A 19,949-nucleotide genomic window follows, 5' to 3' on the forward strand; every position below is an offset into this window, starting at 1 on the left:
CTGGGTGTTTCTCTTGTTTGTGTCCCTTGTCCCAGCCTTGCCTCGTTGTCTGCCCTCCTGTCCCTGACTGCTCCTGTCTGTCTCTTCACTTGCTGCTCCTCTAGACTTGCAGGCAATGATGTATTTTGACTGAATAAGACTAGAGAGGGCCTAAGTGAGTGCTAACTGACCTCTTTTTGCAAAGTCAGAGTTCTCATTGGAGTATGAGCACACAGGCTTCCTTGCTGGTTAGCCTTTTCTGCTGGACGCTCCATTTGCAGTTGGAAACACCACAGTCCCTGTGGTAAAAGGTCAGGCTAGATTTTGTTCTTAGTTGATGGGTGCAGGCTTTTGTCATTCCAGGTGGCCTTTATATGCAAATTGGTGGAGCCTCATCTTATTCCCAGTTCCTGGTGCCTGATGGAGCTGCCTCCTTGAAGTCAGGTTCCTGGTAACAGTCCCATGGGCACCCTTCTGTTCTGTCCTGCTGATTACAGAGAGCTTTGCAAGGAGAGAAGGGTTTTCCACATACAGTGATGGTCACAAGACTTGCTGACAGCACAGGTGTTACTGGGTATTTGGAGACTCTTGGAGAGAGTCTTTCCTGGAGAGAGAAGGAACGACTCCAGCCGATGTCTGCAGATGCTGACTTGGTGAGTGTGTTGGTGCAGCTTCCCACCCTGTATAGAGATTTACTAACAACTTTGTCATTTAGGGTTGACAAAAAGTTCTCAATCGTGGGGAACTCAGGGTTCTGTTTTGAGCCTGTTCCCAGCCACTTTCTGGGAACTGTAGTTTATCGAGGTGACAGAAAATATTTTTACCTGGATCTGTATCTTCAGTAACTTAGCCATTGTCTCACAAGAATTCACACAGAACCCACATCTTCTGTTTACCAGAGAAGATGGGAAGGGTTACTACCAAAGGGGCTTTTTCTAGAGGTGATGGCGGTCAGTGGCCGAGGTCCTGCTGTACTAACCTTCATGCTGAGGGAGGCTTTCCAGAGGGATGTTTTCCTGTTCAAGTGATTGACAGGCTTATGTGGATTTGTCCTTCACTGGGAAGAGCTTCCTGGCAGCAGTAACTATGAACTCCCCCTGGAGTGTAGATGGTCATGACTCCACTTTGGCCCAGATCTGACTCACATCACATTTAGGCAGTCAGTCCTGAAGTTTCAGTTCCCAATTTTACAAGCTCTACATTTTGAGGAAAAGGGCCCATGCCAATGAGCTTCAAGCTGCTGCTCTCTACTCCCTGGCAAAGGAAGTGAACCCGGGAGGACCAGCTCCAGAGGGCACACAGTCTCGTAATTGTGTTATGTTTCAATAGATTCTCTCAACTCTGCACTGCTTGAGTGTATGGGAACCACTGCCCAAGTGTATGGGAACCACTGCCCGAGTGTATGGGAACCACTGCCCAAGTGTATGGGAACCACTGCCCGAGTGTATGGGAACCACTGCCCAAGTGTATGGGAACCACTGCCCGAGTGTATGGGAACCACTGCCCGAGTGTATGGGAACAGGCCTCACCTGGTGAGATCCGTGCCCGAGTGTATGGGAACAGGCCTCCCTGGTGAGATCCGTGCCCGAGTGTATGGGAACAGGCCTCACCTGGTGAGATCCGTGCCCGAGTGTATGGGAACAGGCCTCGCCTGGGTGCAGCATCTTAGATGCTGTTAGGAGATGAATCCACTACAGGCTCCTAACAGGCATATAAGCCTTTGTCCAGGTGAAGAGGAGCCTTGCTCAGGAGACAGAGAGAGAAATTTCTGTCCTGTGGGCTCCTTGTGTAAACATGTGGGAGTTCTTTGGTCTTCCAGATTTTGAGTTATCTAAAAGTATGAGTTTGGGGACAGCAAAGATATTTGTGGATCCCATCTCTTTGATTCCCTAGCCAAGCAGGCTCAGGCTCCCAAACCTGACCTGTGGGGAGCCACATCTGTTCATTTTACCATTGAGATGGTATTTTGAAATACAAAATCAACATAGCATCTATTCATTATGACCAGGGAGCCTGATAAATGCCCGTTTCTGCCCTTGTCAGTGTCTGTAGACCCTCACAGAGCACATGGATTCTGCTCCCCAGGCTTTCTTTAGCAGCTAAGATCCCAGGATATACATGTGATGGGCTTCTAAATCCTGTCTGACTCACTGTTTTCTTCTTGTTCTGTGGAAGGGCACACGGATTTGAACTAGCTCCCCAGAGTTGTTGACTAGGCATGCTTAGGGAAGGTGGCTGCCAGTGGACTTTTGAAATTAATATAATCTTGTGAGCGACCCCATGACCTGCATGAAATGTTGGTTTACTGTGGATCTGCTCGGTGGAAGTTTACCAGTTCTCAGGGTAAATTGTGCTCACTCCTGTGGCTGCACTTGGTAATTTGAAATTATCCCCAGTGACTCAGTGGTTTCATGAAGAAATTGAATTATTTATTAGGAGTGTCAGAGTCAAGCTGATGTTTCTGTAGTGGGCTATGGGACTCTTGGTGCTCAGTCCTTATTACTGAGCATGTTCCAGAAGAGAAAGCAGGTTGAAAATAGGAATAGGAGCCATAAATGGTGTCATTTAATATCTCTGTGTTTGTTTACTTTTTTTTTTTTTTTTGGCTAAGCAAAATCACCGGGACCATCAGTACAGTTGCTGGTGTGTGAAACTAAGTGTGAAAAATTCAGACCCAGTCTTTTCTCAGTGTGACACTGGCAAGGTGCCTGTGTGAATATGCCTGGCTATAGATTCTCAGATCACCTCTGGTGGCCCCTCAGAGGTTCTCTCAGGAGAAAAATGTCATGCAGAGCTCAGAGACCCAGGAGCCCTGAAGATAGCAAGCTTCCAGAGAACCCACATGGCCTGGCCACCTGTTGTGCGCTGTGTGACTGGGGTGGTTACTTACAAACCCACACTGAGCGAGAGCAAGGCTCACTTTGACGAGTTTGAGGCTGCCTCCTCTAATTCCTCCCCGGCTACTTCAGAGAGTGGAGGGCATGTTCCCCTCTCTGCTTCCTGGTTGTTTGCTGCAGACCCTCTGGGTCCCTTGTCTGCATGGAACGAGTCTCTGGAGCAGGTGGGCAAGGCGTCGGTGGGAATTGACAGACAGACTTGACACAAGGGAGTGTGGATCTGAATGTAATTTGTCAAATCGAGCATCAAACTCTTTATACCGAAGAAGATAGGGAAGTTGGGTGACACACCGGCAAGGTACAAAGAGGTTACTGGATTCTTACACAAAACAGAGGAATGCAAACATGGAAGGACTGGAAGGAACCAACTGGGATAAAATTCAATGTTAGCAACAGGGATAAAAACAGCTCCACCTAAGGTCCACTTAATCTTAGAAGTCAGGGGCAAGGGCTTCATGCCCTTGCCATAGTTCCTACTCTAGTCTATTGTATAGTCCACCATCCCCCTAGGCCATTGTAAATACTTGTGTATGGGTGTAACTCAGCTATCTATAGTTCTAAGTATCTACTCTGGTTCCTCTTTAGGTCCAAACTTCCTTCTTCCTAGATAATGGTAAATTTCTGTGTAGGGCAGCGACTTAGCTATCCATGCAGAGGGTCAGATCAGGGACTGCCTAGAATCTAACTAAGCTATATGTCAAAATATCAATCCTTAGGAGCACTTGTAATAAAGCAATATTAAGGGAAAGCACACAGATCCGTTTACCAACTAAAGCAAGACATTGGAGCATTCTTTATACAGGATGCCACGGTTCCAGGAGACTAAGTTTCCACGAACTTTTCCCCTCGGGACAGCACCCAGGTTTTCGGGGCCTGTCGCGCTTGTCACTACTGGAGTGGATGTAGCAGTTGTTGGCAAGATCACACAGATGGCTCTCCCTCACTCCCCCAGAGGATCTTCTATCATCATTTACTTGCTAGAGGAGAGAAGAAGGAAGCGTCTTGGCTAAGTCTAACATCAAGTGTGTCTGCATCGTCTGCAGCTATGTCATGATGCTGCTGTCTCTTGTGGCAAGTCTGCTGATGCTCCCAGGAACGTGCTTTCTGTCTGCAGGAGCTATGCCGATTCTGTGTTCTCTATGGCATTTGCCACAGACCACTGTACAAGAAACAGATATGAGGTACAGTATCTTCAGATTAAGGACAAATATGAGCGCTGCCATCTAAATCCTTCCCGAATGTCTGCAGTAAGAGTGGAGATGTGCAGGGTTTGCAGGTGACTGTCCCTGTCCTCATGTTTCTGATATTAGGAAGAGCAAGTGTGCTGGTCCGGCTTGCCCACCTACTCGGCTGGGCCCTGCTGTCTTCTAATGAGTCTTTTGTCAGTGTCTAACCTTCCACAGTAAACTTCTTTGACTTTAGTACGTATCAGGTTCTGGCCTGGGTTATTTCTCTCCCTGCAAGTTCCTTGGGAAAGAACAGTCTTTTCAAAAAGCATTTAATCACTTCAGCTGCTAACATCATAATCTCTGTGGATCCCAGAGAGCCCCTGAATGCTTGGTAAAAATGGCAGGACTCTGGCTAAGCCTCTCTACTCCCTTTGGCATTTTCCTTCCCACTGTTTCATGAAAGTTGTCTGTCTTTGAACTCTCCAGCAAGAAAATTTTCAACTTTTGAATATTCCTTTTCCAGTATGGGTCACCTGGGTATTTCAGAAGGCCTGTTAAGTTTCTGGGATCAGACCTGACTCAGCTGGTTCAGCTGGTTCAGAATGGAATAAATTAAGAAAGCCTGCCATGGAACTCTTTTGCAAACTCCTCCATTTTGAAACACATCTACTTCCAGCTTTGTCACTGACTGCTTGAATGCCCAGCCGGCTAGTTTCTGTCTCTGCTCTTGGAATCAGCAGGCCTTAAACTGCCTGCTTCACATAATCCTCTCAGATTGGAGTTCCAAAGACATAGTCACATCTACAAAGACATACGTAAAGCAGAAGTGTATAACAAACGGAGAAGGAGAAGATGGGGCCGAGATGAGGCAGGCATACAGAAACAAAAGCCATGGCAACAATTGTATATCAGCAATGAAATAAAAGGTGGATAGATATGTCATGAGGGATGGAAGGTGGCAGACATGGGGCAGGCAGCAAAAGCACGATGTGATTGGAGATGGGTCGGTTGATAACCTGGCCTCAAGTATGTGAGGTGAGTGACGGCTGAAGCAACTGAAGAATAATAAAAGTAGTAAGTTTGATCTGGTAGGTGAAGAGACATGACAAAGCAGTATGTCCTCAACAGGAAATGTACAGCTTAAGAACACACCCAGAAACATGAATGCAAATTGGCTTAGTTTCCTAGTTGGCTGAAAAATACAAATCTACCGGCTTCAAAAGTTTCAGCAAGCACCGAGCAAGACAAACACAGGAAACCACACAGAGTTACCTCCATCAGTTCATTGCAAACCAAAAATGGTGGTGGCTGTGGAAAGCAGATTGGTCTCAGGTGCTCACAGTGTGGTAGCCTTGTGTTGGCTCTGAATCTTGGCTTTGGCTACCTACCAGTGAGAAGACAGTACAGTTCCATTTTTCTATGGTGTGCATTCTGGTGAGTGATGGCTAACATGACTAACACCGAAGCCTTTGTGAGTGGGGGTGGGGATTGGAGACTATTTTCTTATGAACATTTTATTAAGAAACTGTAAGATTATGAAGTTCAAACATCCAAGGAAGAAATAGCGCAAATACAGCAAAAGAATTTTCACTGGGATTTCAAATCACCTGTCTCGTGGTCATGTTTCTGAGATTATGGCTTTAGAAAAGCTGGCACAAGTTGGAGGTGGGCGGAGAAAGTGGAGGGGCATAAGAAGCCTTTTTTATGTTAGGATTTTACATTATTTAAAGCTCACAGTATATACTGAATGATAGCTACTGAAGGACAAATAGAAATGTAAACCACTAATGGGGTGTGTAAGGAAGGGTCATGCTCACACTGTGTATACACAGGCTGGCAGTAGAGAGAGAAGAAACAGGGTTACCAAATGAAGCTACAAGGAGCCAAGAGAGCTATAAGGAGGGCTTATTTTTTTGTGTGTTTTTCTTAGAGTAAGTACCTCAGAGTTACAATCAACAAATCGAGGTTACAAAATCACATGCACAAACCAGAAGACAATAGCTTGAAAAAGAAAACGAGAGAAAATTTGCAAATTTTACCTCTGATAATGGGTTAATATCCCAAATATGTAGGGAACACAACTCAAAAGTGAAACTGATGAATCAATTAGAAAGAAGACAAAGGATGAGCAGAAAGCCCCCCTTAAATAAACACAGACCCCGCCCCCCGCCCCCCAAGGTCACCGAGTGTGTTGAAAGGGCTAGACAGCACCATTGGGGGATGTGCTTGTAACCATGAGGTACACCACAAACCTGTTAGAGCAGGATATTGTCCAAGGGATTAAGGGTGATGGATGGACAGGCTATGGGGAATATGCAGTCATTCTGCTGAGAGTGTAAAGAAGCCAGGCTGGTGGCAGCAAGCCCAAGCCATCTTTCTGTCTCCTTCCACAGTAGTGTGGAAGCATGGTGAGCCATCCAGCTATCATCTCTCCAATGTCTAAACACACATCTTTATACATGACTTAAAACCTTTGCTGCTTGACTATGGTCAGAATGACTGGATGCAAAGGCTGGGGAATGAGATGAACTCACAGTGCAAATATTAAACCACACTGTGATTACAAGGAGCCAGAAGTCTCCAAATCTTATTTACAGGAGCATGGGTGAGCAGTTACAGGAACGGGAGCAACTTGTCAATGGCTGCAGCCCAGAAGAAACGCCTCTCTGAAAGGCCTTACGAATCCCTCACTGTCTGAAAGGGAACATCAGTGGGTCTGATCCTGAGTGGGTCTCAGCGGGTAATCATAACTGCTGAGCAATCAAGAGGGTGATGGCACACCGAACCCAGGGGACAGAGTTCGTCAGCAGTACTGTTTAGTGAACATGGCCTTTCTTGTTTGTATAGAGCTCTACAGGATAAACCACAGCCCACGGAACAAACCCAGCCACCTGTTTGAACAGATGGGGGTTTGAGAATAGTTTGTTCTTTAAAAGTAAATTTTTATTTTGAGATAGCTATAAATTCACGTGGAACTGTGGGAAATGATGCAGGGGTCCTGTGCACCCCTTACCTAGTTCCCCATAAGATTAACTTCATCACACCTATCCTGAGTGTCTGATAGCCTGCCACCATGCCACCAAGATGATTTGCAGGTCCTCACAGGGCTTCCCACTTCCTCTGTTCCTGATAGCTGTCACATTATCTCTTTTCCCTGTTTTTCACTCCTCTTTTTTTTTCCTCTTATTTTTTTTATTAGATATTCTCTTCATTTACATTTCCAGTGCTATCCCAAAAGTCCCCCATATCCTCCTCCCACTCCTCCCCCCCACACTCCCACTTCTTGGCCCTGGTGTTCCCCTATACTGAGGCATATAAAGTTTGCACGACCAATGGGCCTCTCTTTCCTCTGATGGCCATCTAGGCCAGCTTCTGATACATATGCAGCTAGAGACACGAGCTCCGGGGGCTACTGGTTAGGTCATATTGTTTTTCCACCTATGGGGTTGCAGACCCCTTTAGCTCCTTGGGTACTCCCATTGGGGGCCCTGTGATCCATCCAATAGCTAACTGTGAGCATCCACTTCTGTGTTTGCTAGGCCCCGGCATAGTCTCACAAGAGACAGCTATATCAGGGTCCTTTCAGCAAAATCTTGCCAGTGTATGCAATGGTGTCAGCGTTTAGAGACATATTATGGGATGGATCCCCAGATATGGCATTCTCTAGATGGTCCTTCCTTTCGTCTCAGCTCCAAACGTTGTCTCTGTAACTCCTTCCATGGGTGTTTTGTTCCCAATTCTAAGAAGGGGCAAAGCGTCCACACTTTCATCTTCGTTCTTCATGAGTTTCATGCGTTTAGCAAGTTGTATCTTATATCTTGGGTATTCTAAGTATCTGGGGCTAATATCCACTTATCAGTGAGTATATATCATGTGAGTTCTTTTGTGGTTGGGTTACCTCACTCAGGATAATGCAGAGCAATTGTGATAAAAACTGCATGGTACTGGAATAGCAACAGACAAGTAGACCAATGGAATAGAATTGAAGACCCAGAAATGAACCCACACACCTATGGTCACTTGATCTTTGCACAAGGGAGCTAAAACCATCCAGTGGAAGAAAGACAGCATTTTCAACAAATGGTGCTGGCACAACTGGTTGTTAACATGTAGAAGAATGCAAATTGATCCATTCCTATCTCCTTGTACTAAGGTCAAATCTAAGTGGATCAAGGAACTCCACATAAAACCAGAGACAGTGAAACTTATAGAGGAGAAAGTGAGGAAAACCCTGGAAGATATGGGCACAGGGGAAAAATTCCTGAATAGAACAGCAATGGCTTGTGCTGTAAGATCGAGACTCATGGGATCTCATGAAAATTGCAAAGCTTCTATAAGGCAAAAAAAACCCATCAATAAGACAAAAAGGCCACCAACAGATTGGGAAAGGATCTTTACCTATCCTAATTCAGATAGGGGACTAATATCCAATATATATAAAGAACTTAAGAAGGTGGACTCCAGAAAATCAAATAACCCCATTAAAAATGGGGCTCAGAGCTAAACAAAGAATTCTCACCTGAGGAATACCGAATGGCTGAGAAGCACCTGAAAAAATGTTCAGCATCCTTAATCATCAGGGAAATGCAAATCAAAACAACCCTGAGATTCCACCTCACACCAGTCAGAATGGCTAAGATCAAAAGTTCAGGTGACAGCAGATGCTGGCGAGGATGTGGAGAAAGAGGAACACTCCTCCATTGTTGGTGGGATTGCAAGCTTGTACTCTGGAAATCAGTCTGGCGGTTCCTCAGAAAATTGGACATAGTACTACTGGAGGATCCCGCAATACCTCTCCTGGGCATATTTCCAGAAGATGTTCCAACTGGTAAGAAGGACACATGCTCCACTATGTTCATAGCAGCCTTATTTATAATAGCCAGAAGCTGGAAAGAACCCAGATGCCCCTCAACAGAGGAATGGATACAGAAAATGTGGTACACTCACACAATGGAGTACTACTCAGCTATTAAAAAGAATGAATTTATGAAATTCCTAGGCAAATGGATGGACCTGGAGGGCATCACTCCTCTTTTTAAATCTGATTATTTGGATATTTTTGAAATATTTTTGAAGATTTATTTTATTATTTTAGGTATATTAATGTTTTGCCTGCACTATGTATGTGTGCCACATGCTTACCTGGTGCCTGTGGAAGTCAGAAGAGGACATTAGATTCCCTGGACTGCAGTTACAGTTGTGAGTCACCATGGGTGGGCTGGGAATCAAACCTGGGTCCTCTGCAAGAGCAGCCCGAGCCTGCTGAGCCACCTGTCTAGCCTCTTTTGAGGCTTTTCAGTGTTTGCTCTTTTGGTGCCAGTATCCTGATTCTTACTCACTAGAGTTTACTTTGCTTTCCCGAAGGCTCATTGCTCAGCTTTTTGCCTGGTGCTTGTTTGCCACCCCTGGGTTCTCCTTGGTGAAGTGGGGTGAGCAGGGCCTTCAGGTCTTTTCACTGCATTCTAACTGGATTGTTGGCTGTCTTGCTTTTGGGTTTGGTCTTTATACATTCTAGACACGAGTTTTCCTCAGCCCTATGATTTGCAAATGCTTCCCAGTAGGTTTTCTTTTCATCCTTCTAACAAGGGCCTTTAGCTGAGCAAATGTTTTTGATTTTGGTTGCTCCCCATTTACCAATTTTCCTTTTTATGCATCTTGATTTTTCTATCTCATCTCAGAATGCTGCGTAGCTGCAAATCCCACAGTTTTTACCCTAGGATTTTTTTTCTAAAAAAAGATTTATGGCTTCACATTTATGTTTATGATCTGTTTGTATGTGTGTGTGATATATGCATGTGTATTTATGTGTTCAAAGGTCAATGTTGAATATTTTTATCTCTTTCTATGTAATTTGGGGAAACAGAGTCTCTCAAAGAACTTGAAGATTGCTGATTGTGTAGATCGGCTAGCTGTTGACTCTAGGCTTCTGCTCATCTCCATGCAGAATCAGGCACATGCCACAATGCCTGGTTTTTACATGAATACTGGAGATCTGAACTCAGGTCTCCTTACTTTCATGGCAAACACCTTACTACCTGAGCAATCCCCCAGCCCCCGCTGTTTTTTGATAGGATCTCACAGAGTAGTTCAGGATGACTTTGATAAAACTTTTCAGAATCTTGGTCTGAGCATTTCAAGTGCTACGATTATAGGCTTGTGCCATCACACCTGATACAATCTATTTTTTCACAATTATTAATTGTATTATTTATTAATTTCAAAAAGTTAATTTGACCATAAGGTGCACATTTTCCCATTTGATGTCCAGTCCTTCCAGCATTTGTTGAAATCTGCCCCCCCCCCCTCCTCTGTATTCAGAATGCTTGGACAAACTGGTGTGGGGCTATCCCTAGGTCCTTTCTTATCAGTACCTGCGATGGTCACTCTCAACTCTCAACTTGAGATCTAGAATCACCCAGGAGAAGGGCCTCTGGGCAGCCCTGTGGAGGATTGTCTTGATTAGGTTGCGGGAAGCAGGAAGCCCTGTCCCCTGTGGGTGAGCTCCTTCCCTGGGCTAAGATCCTAGACTGTATAAAAAGGAAGGAAAGCTGAGGGCAAGTGGCCGTCACTGTGCTTTGTGACTGAAGATGCAATGCGAGCAGCTGCCTGAGCTCCTGATGCTGCGCCTTCCTCACCACGGTGGACAGGACTAAAACAAGCTTTTCTTCGGTAAGTTGCTTCTATCGGGCATTTCATCACGGCAACAGGAAAAGCAGCTAACAAGAGCCCCCAATCCTAAGTGCTCTGCTTTGCAGGTAGTCACAGTGGCTTACCTTGTGGTCTCTATCCTGATGTCAATCACTGTTTATGAAACTGCTACTGTCCACTTTCAGCACAGAATTCCGTGATGTTCAGGCAATATCATCTGTCTTTATTGTAAGTAGACGTGTGCTTGATAATTTTGCTCAGTTGCAGGATAAGGTATACATGTGTAAGAGAGATGTAGCTAAGCTTCCGTGGTTGGAAGGTTAAGCCTGTATCTTCAACTCAGGCTATTTTAAATTTACAGTGAGTCAGGATAGAACCGTACTGTGTCTCACAAGTTGAGAGACAGCTGTGTATTGTCTTGAAACTAGATAGACTCACTTCTCTTTCATGACTTCATAGTTTTTAATTTTTTAAAAAAAATCCTATAATTTCTTTACCTTTCTATCTAATCTTGAGAATTATCTTGCTCCTGTCAACCAAAACCTCATGCTGGAATTTTGAGAGATTGTGTTAGGACATATTATCAATTTGGGGGAATTGAGCCCTTCACTGAGCCCTTTTCTATGCTGCCTTCCAATCCATAATGTGGCTTCTGCCTCTCTTCCTGTTTTTTTAAAAAAAAAATTCTTGATTTCTGTGACCTCAGCTTCCAACAGCTTTATTGAATTCAACTTCTAAACATATTTGTTAGGATTCTAGTAGGCCTTCCACTGATGTGATCACAAGAGGAATATTTTTTTTCTGTCAACATGCACATTCATTATTGCTATATACAGAAGCAATTAAATTTTGTGTGGTCATCTTTTATCCTGAAGGCTTACCCTGATGACTTATTAGTTCTAAGAATTTTAAGAATAGATACCTTGTGACATCCTATTAGGGAATTGTATAATTTCAGATAGGAAGGGATTTTTTTTAAGGTTTATTTATTTACTATATCTAAGTACACTGGAGCTGTTTTCAGACCCACCAGAAGAGGGCATCAGATCCCATTACAGATGGTTGTGAGCCACCATGTGGTTGCTGGGATTTGAACGCATGACCTCTGGAAGAGCAGTCAGTGTTCTTAACCACTGAGCCATCTCTCCAGCCCCTGTTTTTTTCTTTCTGTCTGTCACTTTCCCCTCTTACATGACTTTTTAAAAAATAACCCACTGGATTCATTAGAGTTGCTCCCCTGTGCACGAGCATGGGGTTACTTAGTGTAACAGGAACTGATCAGTGGCTGCACTCCACCCCCACAGCAGCCATTAACTGACTGACACTAGTATGTCACCTAGGAATGGGACCTTGCACACCTCTTCCCTATCAGGCTGTAGTATTGATGGGTCCAGTTTGGTGCAGGTCTCGATTGTATAGATAGCCACAGCCACTGCGAGTTGATGAGTACACCAGCCACTTAACACCAAGAAGCCAGTGTTTCCCATCTTCTGTGATGTCCCAGCTTTCGGAGGGAAGGTAGTTTGTCCCATTTAAGGATCAACACACAACAGTCACTCGTTTTCAGCACTTTGGCCAGTTCTGTGTGTTTGTGTTAACTGCTGCCACACAGAAAGAGGCACTGATCTATGGGTATAAACCAGCAGTTCTCAACCCGTGGGCCGTTACTTTTTAGAGCTCAACCCTTTCACTGAGGTCGACAAAGGCCATCTGCATATCAGGTTTATATTATAATTCATAGCAGTAGCCAAATTACAGTTATGAAATAGCAAAGAAAATAATTTCTTTGGTAATGGGAAGCACTGGTATCAACATACATATTTTAGAAGGCAGTTTGACAACATGTCCATTTAGTAAAACAACCTCCGTAGGTTTCTCTTGAGAATCCAGAGCCGTCGTAAGCCATGAGCTGTAGTGCAGGTTTATGGCACCAGGCATGAATTGAGCAGGGTCTTGGTCCACTTATAACATTGTCAGTTATCTTAACAGTTGTACCACTGTTGGACCAGTGGGCACATCTTGCCTGTTGTCATTGTTGCAGCATGGAGTCCACTGCTGAGACAGACCATTGATGACGTTTCTCTTCTTGCAGTCTACACAGCACCTGTTCGAACAGTAGAAAGAAGCTGGCCCGCAGGGACAATGGAGTTTTCACCTAATAACCAACGGATTCTAGCAGCAGTGACATTCACCCGTGTAGAGTAACTCTGTTCAAACCTCTGCAAACTCCCCCTTCTTAAAGTTATAGTTCTTTTTTTTCTTCTTTTTTTTTTTTTTTGGTTTTTCGAGATAGGGTTTCTCTGTAGCCCTGGCTGTCCTGGAATTCACTTTGTAGACCAGGCTTGCCTCTGCCTCCCAAGTGCTGGGATCAAAGGTGTGCGCCACCACGCCCGGCTAAGCTTACAAAGTTGAAGTTACTGAAAGGCCTTTCATACTGATTTCTGCTTTTGCTTTAAGGACTTGGTACAGTTTAAGTGGGTTTTCTGGTAACAATTGTGTTTGTAGCTGTACTGTTCTCATGTTGGTAGTTTAGACCCCTCTTCTTCCTTCCTTTTTTTTTTTTTTGTTAAGTCAATTTTATTGATTTATTTTTCAGAGACAGCTCTCTGACTTTTATCTACATTCTCCACTTTGCTTTCTAGGCCTCATTGGTCTTAAGAGTTTGGCAGATTTCTTTTCTTGACTCTTTCTTTTCTTTTCTTTTCTTTTCTTTTTTCTTTCTTTTTTTCTTTCTTTCTTTCTTTCTCTTCTTTTCTTCCTTCCTTCCTTTCTTTTCTTCCTTCTCTTTCCTTCTTTTCCTTTCTTTCTTTCTTTCTTTCTTTCTTTCTTTCTTTCTTTCTTTCTTTCTTTTTCTTCCTTCCTTCCTTCCTTCCTTCCTTCCTTCCTTTTTCTCTCTCTTTCTCTCTCTCTCTCTCTCTTTCTTTCTTTCTTTCTTTCTTTCTTTCTTTCTTTCTTTCTTTCTTTCTTTTTCTTTCCTTTCTCTCTCTGCATTCCTCTCTCTCTCTCTCTCTGTCTCCCTCTCTCTCTTCTTTTCTTTTCTTCTTTTCTTTTCTTTTTCTTTCTGCTCCTAGATTCTGGAGAGATTTGAGCCTTTTCCTATTTGCTAATGTGTGCATTTAGTTACTAAATTTCCCTCTTAGCACTGCTTAAGCCTGCTTTTGAAGAAGTCCTTACCACTGAGCCAAGGTCTATGTCCTGACTCTCAGGGTGGATAGTCTATCAAAGCCTCAGCTGTCTGTGATCTCTGACTGGATTAGTCTTCTTTTCCTGGAGAGAGGGGGATTTTTGCTGAGGCTTGTTGGCTCGATACTTTGACAGCTTTTCCAGCTCTAGTTCACGGATATGGGAGGGCATTGGGTTGCTGGGGCCGCCCTAACAGTGTATCACAGACTGGTATCTCAGATAGCTGGAATACACTGTCTCATGGGTCTGGAGGCTGAAAAGTCTGAAATCAAGGTGTTGACTGGGTTCCCAATGCATGCTGGGAAGAGGAATCTGGGGTCGGTCCTCCTTCCTAGGGGCCTGTGGTTTGCTGTCAATCTTTGGCAATCCTTGGCTGATAGAAACACAACTTTGATCTCTGCCTTCACCTTTGCTTAACAGCGTGCATCTATGCCTCTAGAGCTGTGAACAGCATACTGTTATTTACAACTTATCTGAGCTAAGGTATTTTGCTACAGTGGCATAAATAGACTAAAACAGCAGGTCATCACACTTGAAAAAACACAAGTTGACTGGATAAGTGAGAAGCTTAATTTTTTTTTAAAAGAATTATCTATTATCTGTGTGTGCTTACAGGCTTGCCCATGCCACAGCCTGCCTGTGGCGGTCTGGGGACTCCTTTGTGGAGTCTGTTCTCTCCATCCACCTCTCTGTGGTTCCAGGAATTAAATTCTGGTTATCAGCCTTGTGCAGAAAATACTCTAACTGCTGAGCCATCTTGCCAGCCCCATAATTATTTTATTACATTTTTTCCCTCTTGCTAAGAAAAAAAATCAACAAGCTGAAACCTGAAAAAAGGTGGAGTGCTGCAGGGGCGATGAAGGGGCGATTTAAAGCAAGCTTGCTCTTGGACTGATAAATCGCGTGCCGCATGGCGACACCTGGTCCTAAGGAGAAACTCTTCCCTGGCCTTCTCTAAGGTCTAAGAATGCTGTGTCCTAGAGATCTTGATTTCAGCCAGCAAGGTTCATCTATGAAGTCTCCCTGAGGAGACTCAAGTGGTCCAGGGCTTAGGAAATAGTGAATTCTAATCATTTCTATTTGGTTTGGGATGTATGTACAAGATGTAGATGAGATCAGATGGGTTTGGGGTGGTTTAGCCATAGGCTCCATTGCTAAACAAACACTTTCTTCCCATCTTCTAATGGTAACACTCACAAGCTTTTTTCCTCTATGTGCTTGGGGTTTCAGTCCTTTTTTTTTTTAAAGTATGTATGTATGTATGTATGTATGTATGTATGTATGTATGTATTTGAGTGCTCTGTTTGCATATATGCCTACAGGACATGAGGACATCATGAGTCACTACATGATTTTGGGGAATTGAACTCAGGACCTTTGGAAGAGCAGTCAGTGCTCTTAACCACTGAGCTATCTTTCCAGCCCTGGAGTTTTGGTCCTTTTTATTTTTGTGGTTCAGTGCAATACTGTTGTAGTTGCTTAATCCATTAATCCACTCGAATTCCCTTGGCAGCCAACACATTCCTTGCTACCCACCCCAATGCTCTGGATTCTCAAATGCAAGACACACACACACACACACACACTCACAGCCTTCTATTTTAATATGCCTTAGACAACTCAATGGTTGAGCCACTCCCAAACTTACATTGCTAACACCTCCCCTATAATACTCTTGAATTATTACTTATTAAAATCTATATTCCATTTTTGTTACCTTGGACACAGGCCTACAGCCTTCCTGGGCCCTGATCCCTGAATTTTACACATTGGCAGTCTCTCTGTCTCTCTGTCCTGCACTTCTCAGGCCTGGACCTTACCCTCCCCACCCCACCCCCATCCCCATTTAGTACCTTCCTCCTCCTCCTATATTTCTTGCCTGGGAATCCTAAAAGTCCCACCTCTGTCTCCCTGCCCAGCCATTAACCGCTGGCAACTTTATTTACCAATCAAAGCCCAGCTGGAAGCAGGACCCTCAGCATCCTACATGCAGACATGGAAATTCCCATAATTTCAGGAGCCCAATTAACATAATACAAGCAATAAACCAAATCCACAACAGTGCAGGATCAACCTCAAGGCTTAAAGCAGTGTTTTATTTTTATTGTGCCCAAGCTAGAAACTAGTCCATAATGTAAAGGTACCACAAATACTATGGTTTTCCTCACAAGGGGCTTTTGTGGGCACATTAAAGGCATGGAACTCCTCTGATGTTTTGAATATATCTTTATTTCCCATCTGCCTGCTTACAGGAAATGCTATTATAATGAGAGCCAAGAGTCAGAAATCCACATGTTTGCTTCTATCCTGCTTACTACAGGATACTTTTATTTTTTACTGGTTTTCAAGTGTATGCATATGAACACGTGTTTACCTGTGGGTGCAAGCAGAGGCCAGAGGGTGATTTCAGGTGTCCTGCTCTGTCATTCTTCACATTCCTTTCTTGAGAAAGGGTCTCTCATTGAACCTGGAGCTAGGTTGGCAGCCAGCAAGCCCCAGTGATTTTCCTGTCTCTGCATATATAACATGAAGCTTACAGGTATGTATCACCATGTTCTGTCTCTTCACATGGTTGCCTGGACCTGAACTCAGGTCTTCATGATTGAGCAGCAAGCCCTCGTTCTCACTGAGGCACCATGCTGACCCCTAACACACTAGTTTTGCTGATATCAAATGCTTAAGTTTAAATGGTGCTGATATGTGGGGTGTGTGTGTGTGTGTGTGTGTGTGATGAGCATACATGCATACTATATAGCAAGTGTCTCTTGTCTCTGTGTGTATTCCATCTTTAAAGAACAGGATATTGGCTTATCATTCTTGTGTATTTGCTATGTGAATTTCATTGTTCATCTTCTTGCTATTACTTCTGTAGAAACTGGACACTCTTGCAAAGCAATTGAGTTTTGCATTCCTTTATTGTATTACAAACAGTGGTGAAACGGAGGCAGCATGAAGCTGTGCATCTGCTGTGTCTCAGTGGCAGCATGACTCTGGCACAGTGACGGTTACTGTGCACACTGCACAAAGTCCTTGGTGTTAAGGCAGAATATTACAAAAGTGAATGTAAAAGCAGCAAAGACATTCCGTTTGCTTCTGAAACAAATCTTAGGTGTCTGCATAGTCCTCCCACTTTAGAAGTCCTTGGGTTTTGTGCCCAGAACAGACTGGCTGCACTCAGCTTCCTCACATTGGGAGGTGAGCACTTCCCTTTCTTGCTGCCTGTTACGCAGGCAATGGGACCTTAACATACATGATTAAAGTCAGAAATAATTCTGTTATAATCCCAAGCCATTCTTTATACAGGAAAGAAGCCCTTTGGGGCTATGCATGTTTATGCTACCCTAACAGAACAATTAGTATGTGAACAGAATCAGCTTTATAGAACAAAATCCTATTTTCTAGCTGCCTTACAGAAGTGATTTACTTGTGGAGACTAAGCCAGAGTTCTCGGTTTTATGAGTCCGCTTTGCAAGTGTTTCCCGGAAGCTTTTCTTTTTCTCCTGGAGAGGAAGCAAACAGAAAAGGTGCAAAGCTCATATGTGTCTACTCTGCTTGAGTTTGGTGTATTTGTTAAGCGTGAACTCGGTGTGTCTCTGCAGCTCATCGATGTGTGTGTTGAGCAACTTCTCAAGCTCCTTGGCCCGCCTCTCTTCCTCCATCAGGAAGTGCTGTGCAGCTAGGGAAGCCCGGAAGGATATATCTGGTGGAGACTGGAGAGAGGAGAGGTAAGTGAGGCTAGACCAATGCAGAGCACTACAGCTGGATGCATGCACTTCTCTGACAGTCAACTCTGCAACTTAATGAAATACTGAGTTTTGGACAGAGCCCTCCTCCTCTTGTAACATAGTCCATGTTACTGAAACTCTCGAGGATTTAAGACATCTCAGCACCAACCCATTAAAGATCTCTAGAAAAGAAAACTGCAGTGACCAGCTACAAATCCAGGTGGATGTAAGGACCAGAGATCCCAGCAGAACACACTTTGTTGACTTACAAGCCAGCATTCCAGAACACGGCACGTCCCAAATCTAAAGTGATGATGCAGCAGATTGCATAAAGATGGCTCATGAGGAAACAGAAATCAGGATAGGTTTGATGAGGGGCCTGAATGCTTAGGAGAGTAGTCAGGGAGGAGGCTGGCTGAGGATATCCTGGTGGAGGTAGCTGCTTGCCTGTGTGCCTGTGCGTGTGTGTGTGTGTGTGTGTGTGTGTGTGTGTGTGTCTGTGTGTGTGACTTCAGTTCTTCCTCACGAGTCAGGCTTAGAGGAAGAAATCTGAGTGATGTCCAGTGTACCTGGCTGAGAGATGTGGGGGCATGTCACAGCTTTTGACATGTTTAGTGTATATTTAAGCAAGAAGGAAAATGTTATGGAATAAAGGACAATATTAGTTTTATTTTTAAAATAGAGAATTATTTTAAAATTATCTTTTAATTTTCCAGTTCTTTTTTCTATCGTTTTTCCTCCTCACTAGTCTCTGAGACAGTGTTTCATGTGGCCCAGGCTGGCAGGTAGGTGAGGGTGACTTTGAGTTCCTGATCATCCTATTTTAACCACAGTAGTGCTAGCTATCATCCTATTTTAAGCACAGAAGTGCTAGCTGGTTTCCAGGTATACACCAATGCACTAGGCTGCCTTTATTGTCGTTTACTTTTGTTTGTTAGGAAGAATGAAGCCCTATGGAAGTGAACTTGGTTAGAACTTTAGTTCATCAATACATAAAAACTTGTGATCATAGCAGGTGTTGGCAGAGCAGCCTTATCCAAGTGTTAAATCCCAACTGTACCTCTGCACTGGCTGCAGCCTCTACTCCCAAATCTGAGGAAACAGCCTGGAACATGCAGTGTCTGCAAACACCCTGAGCCCACTGTGTTTGCCTTGCAAACATAGGGCAAAGAGGATCAGAAGCAGCCGTCCACTTGTGGGTTAGACACTGTTGACACCACATTCCCATCCTGGGCTGATTATGTGTCACAGTTAATTGCATAGGCCCTTGTCCATACGGACACTCAAAAGACCATCCCTGTGGACTAACATCAGGTTAGTAAAGCCCATGAACGCAAGGCTTGAAAGTATGCATCTACTTTAGAGGGTGAAACAAAGCCCCACACAAGCCCCAGGGCCTTGACATGTCATTAGGTTGTGTGGTATCCGTGTAGAGTACAAGTTAACATGCACAAAAGTTCTGTGTTCTTGGATAGAATGACCTAATGCTATCACTGGGCAGCACAGAAGGCTGCCAGGCCTAGAACAAAGGGGTGTGGGGTTCCACAGTGGGTTCAGGATAGGTTAGAAATCCTGCCACTGAGGTGAGGTGAATGGTAAATCCTGTGGAGAGAATACCTTGTCCATTTCATAAGCCTCAGGGGGAAGGCCGTGCTGCAGAAGTTTAAGACCAGAGTGAGGCTGTGCACGCTCTGCAGGTCACTCTCTCTCCTGCTGCTGAGTGAGGATGACACAGAGCATCTAGCAGGCACACAATGTTACCTGCCCATCTTATGTTCTTGGCAACCCCAGAGGATATTACGTATGGGTCTAATAGCAGAGTGAGTCTCTCAGTGAGAGCTACATATTTACCTTCTGTTGACTCTCAGGCCACCTGAGCACAGCAGATGTGCCACCCCTCAAGAACACTGTGGCTTCTAGACTTCACAGGGTCCCACACACTGTGGAGAGGGGAGGGTTTTCTCTGCACTGGAAGTGATCTGCATTCCTGGCTAAACTTTCACCTCAGGGACTTAGGACTCATTTTGATGCTTTGTGGGATGACCAGGTATGTGGTCATGTATAAAACTTATCTGGGTTTATTGGCTCATGCCTGTCATCCTAACACTTGAGAACTTGACTTGGGAGGACTGCTTCAAGTTCAAAGCCAGCCTGAATTCTAGCTTCAGCTAGAATGAGATCCTGTCTCTAAGATACTGGGAACAAAAACCTAAAAGGTACAGCTATTAATTCGTGATGGGGTATCAGGTTCTCTTTCTGTTGGAGATAGGTGTGGTAAAATGACCTATAGTCTTACTTCAGAAATGGTGCTGCACATGTCTAATTCTAGCGCACTGGAAGCTGAGGCA

General features: G+C 44.2%; 1 protein-coding gene across 6 annotated transcripts in view; it reads right to left on the reverse strand.

The window, feature by feature from the left end:
* Positions 1–17,359: 17,359 nt before the first annotated feature.
* The window catches only part of Deup1 (deuterosome assembly protein 1), a 69,947-nt gene continuing 67,357 nt past the window's right edge, over positions 17,360–19,949 (reverse strand). For 5 of the 6 annotated variants that reach the window (XM_021173317.2, XM_085844426.1, XM_085844427.1 and 2 more), the window contains one exon: positions 17,360–17,586. In XM_021173317.2, the coding sequence (XP_021028976.1) occupies positions 17,410–17,586 (177 nt within the window). In that variant the 3' untranslated portion in view covers positions 17,360–17,409. The remainder of the gene's footprint in view (positions 17,587–19,949) is intronic. The other variant, XM_085844430.1, reaches the window with a different exon arrangement.

Source organism: Mus caroli, unplaced genomic scaffold, assembly GCF_978045245.1.
Source record: "Mus caroli unplaced genomic scaffold, Mus_caroli_1 scaffold_11, whole genome shotgun sequence".
Classification (NCBI taxonomy): Eukaryota; Metazoa; Chordata; class Mammalia; order Rodentia; family Muridae; genus Mus; species Mus caroli.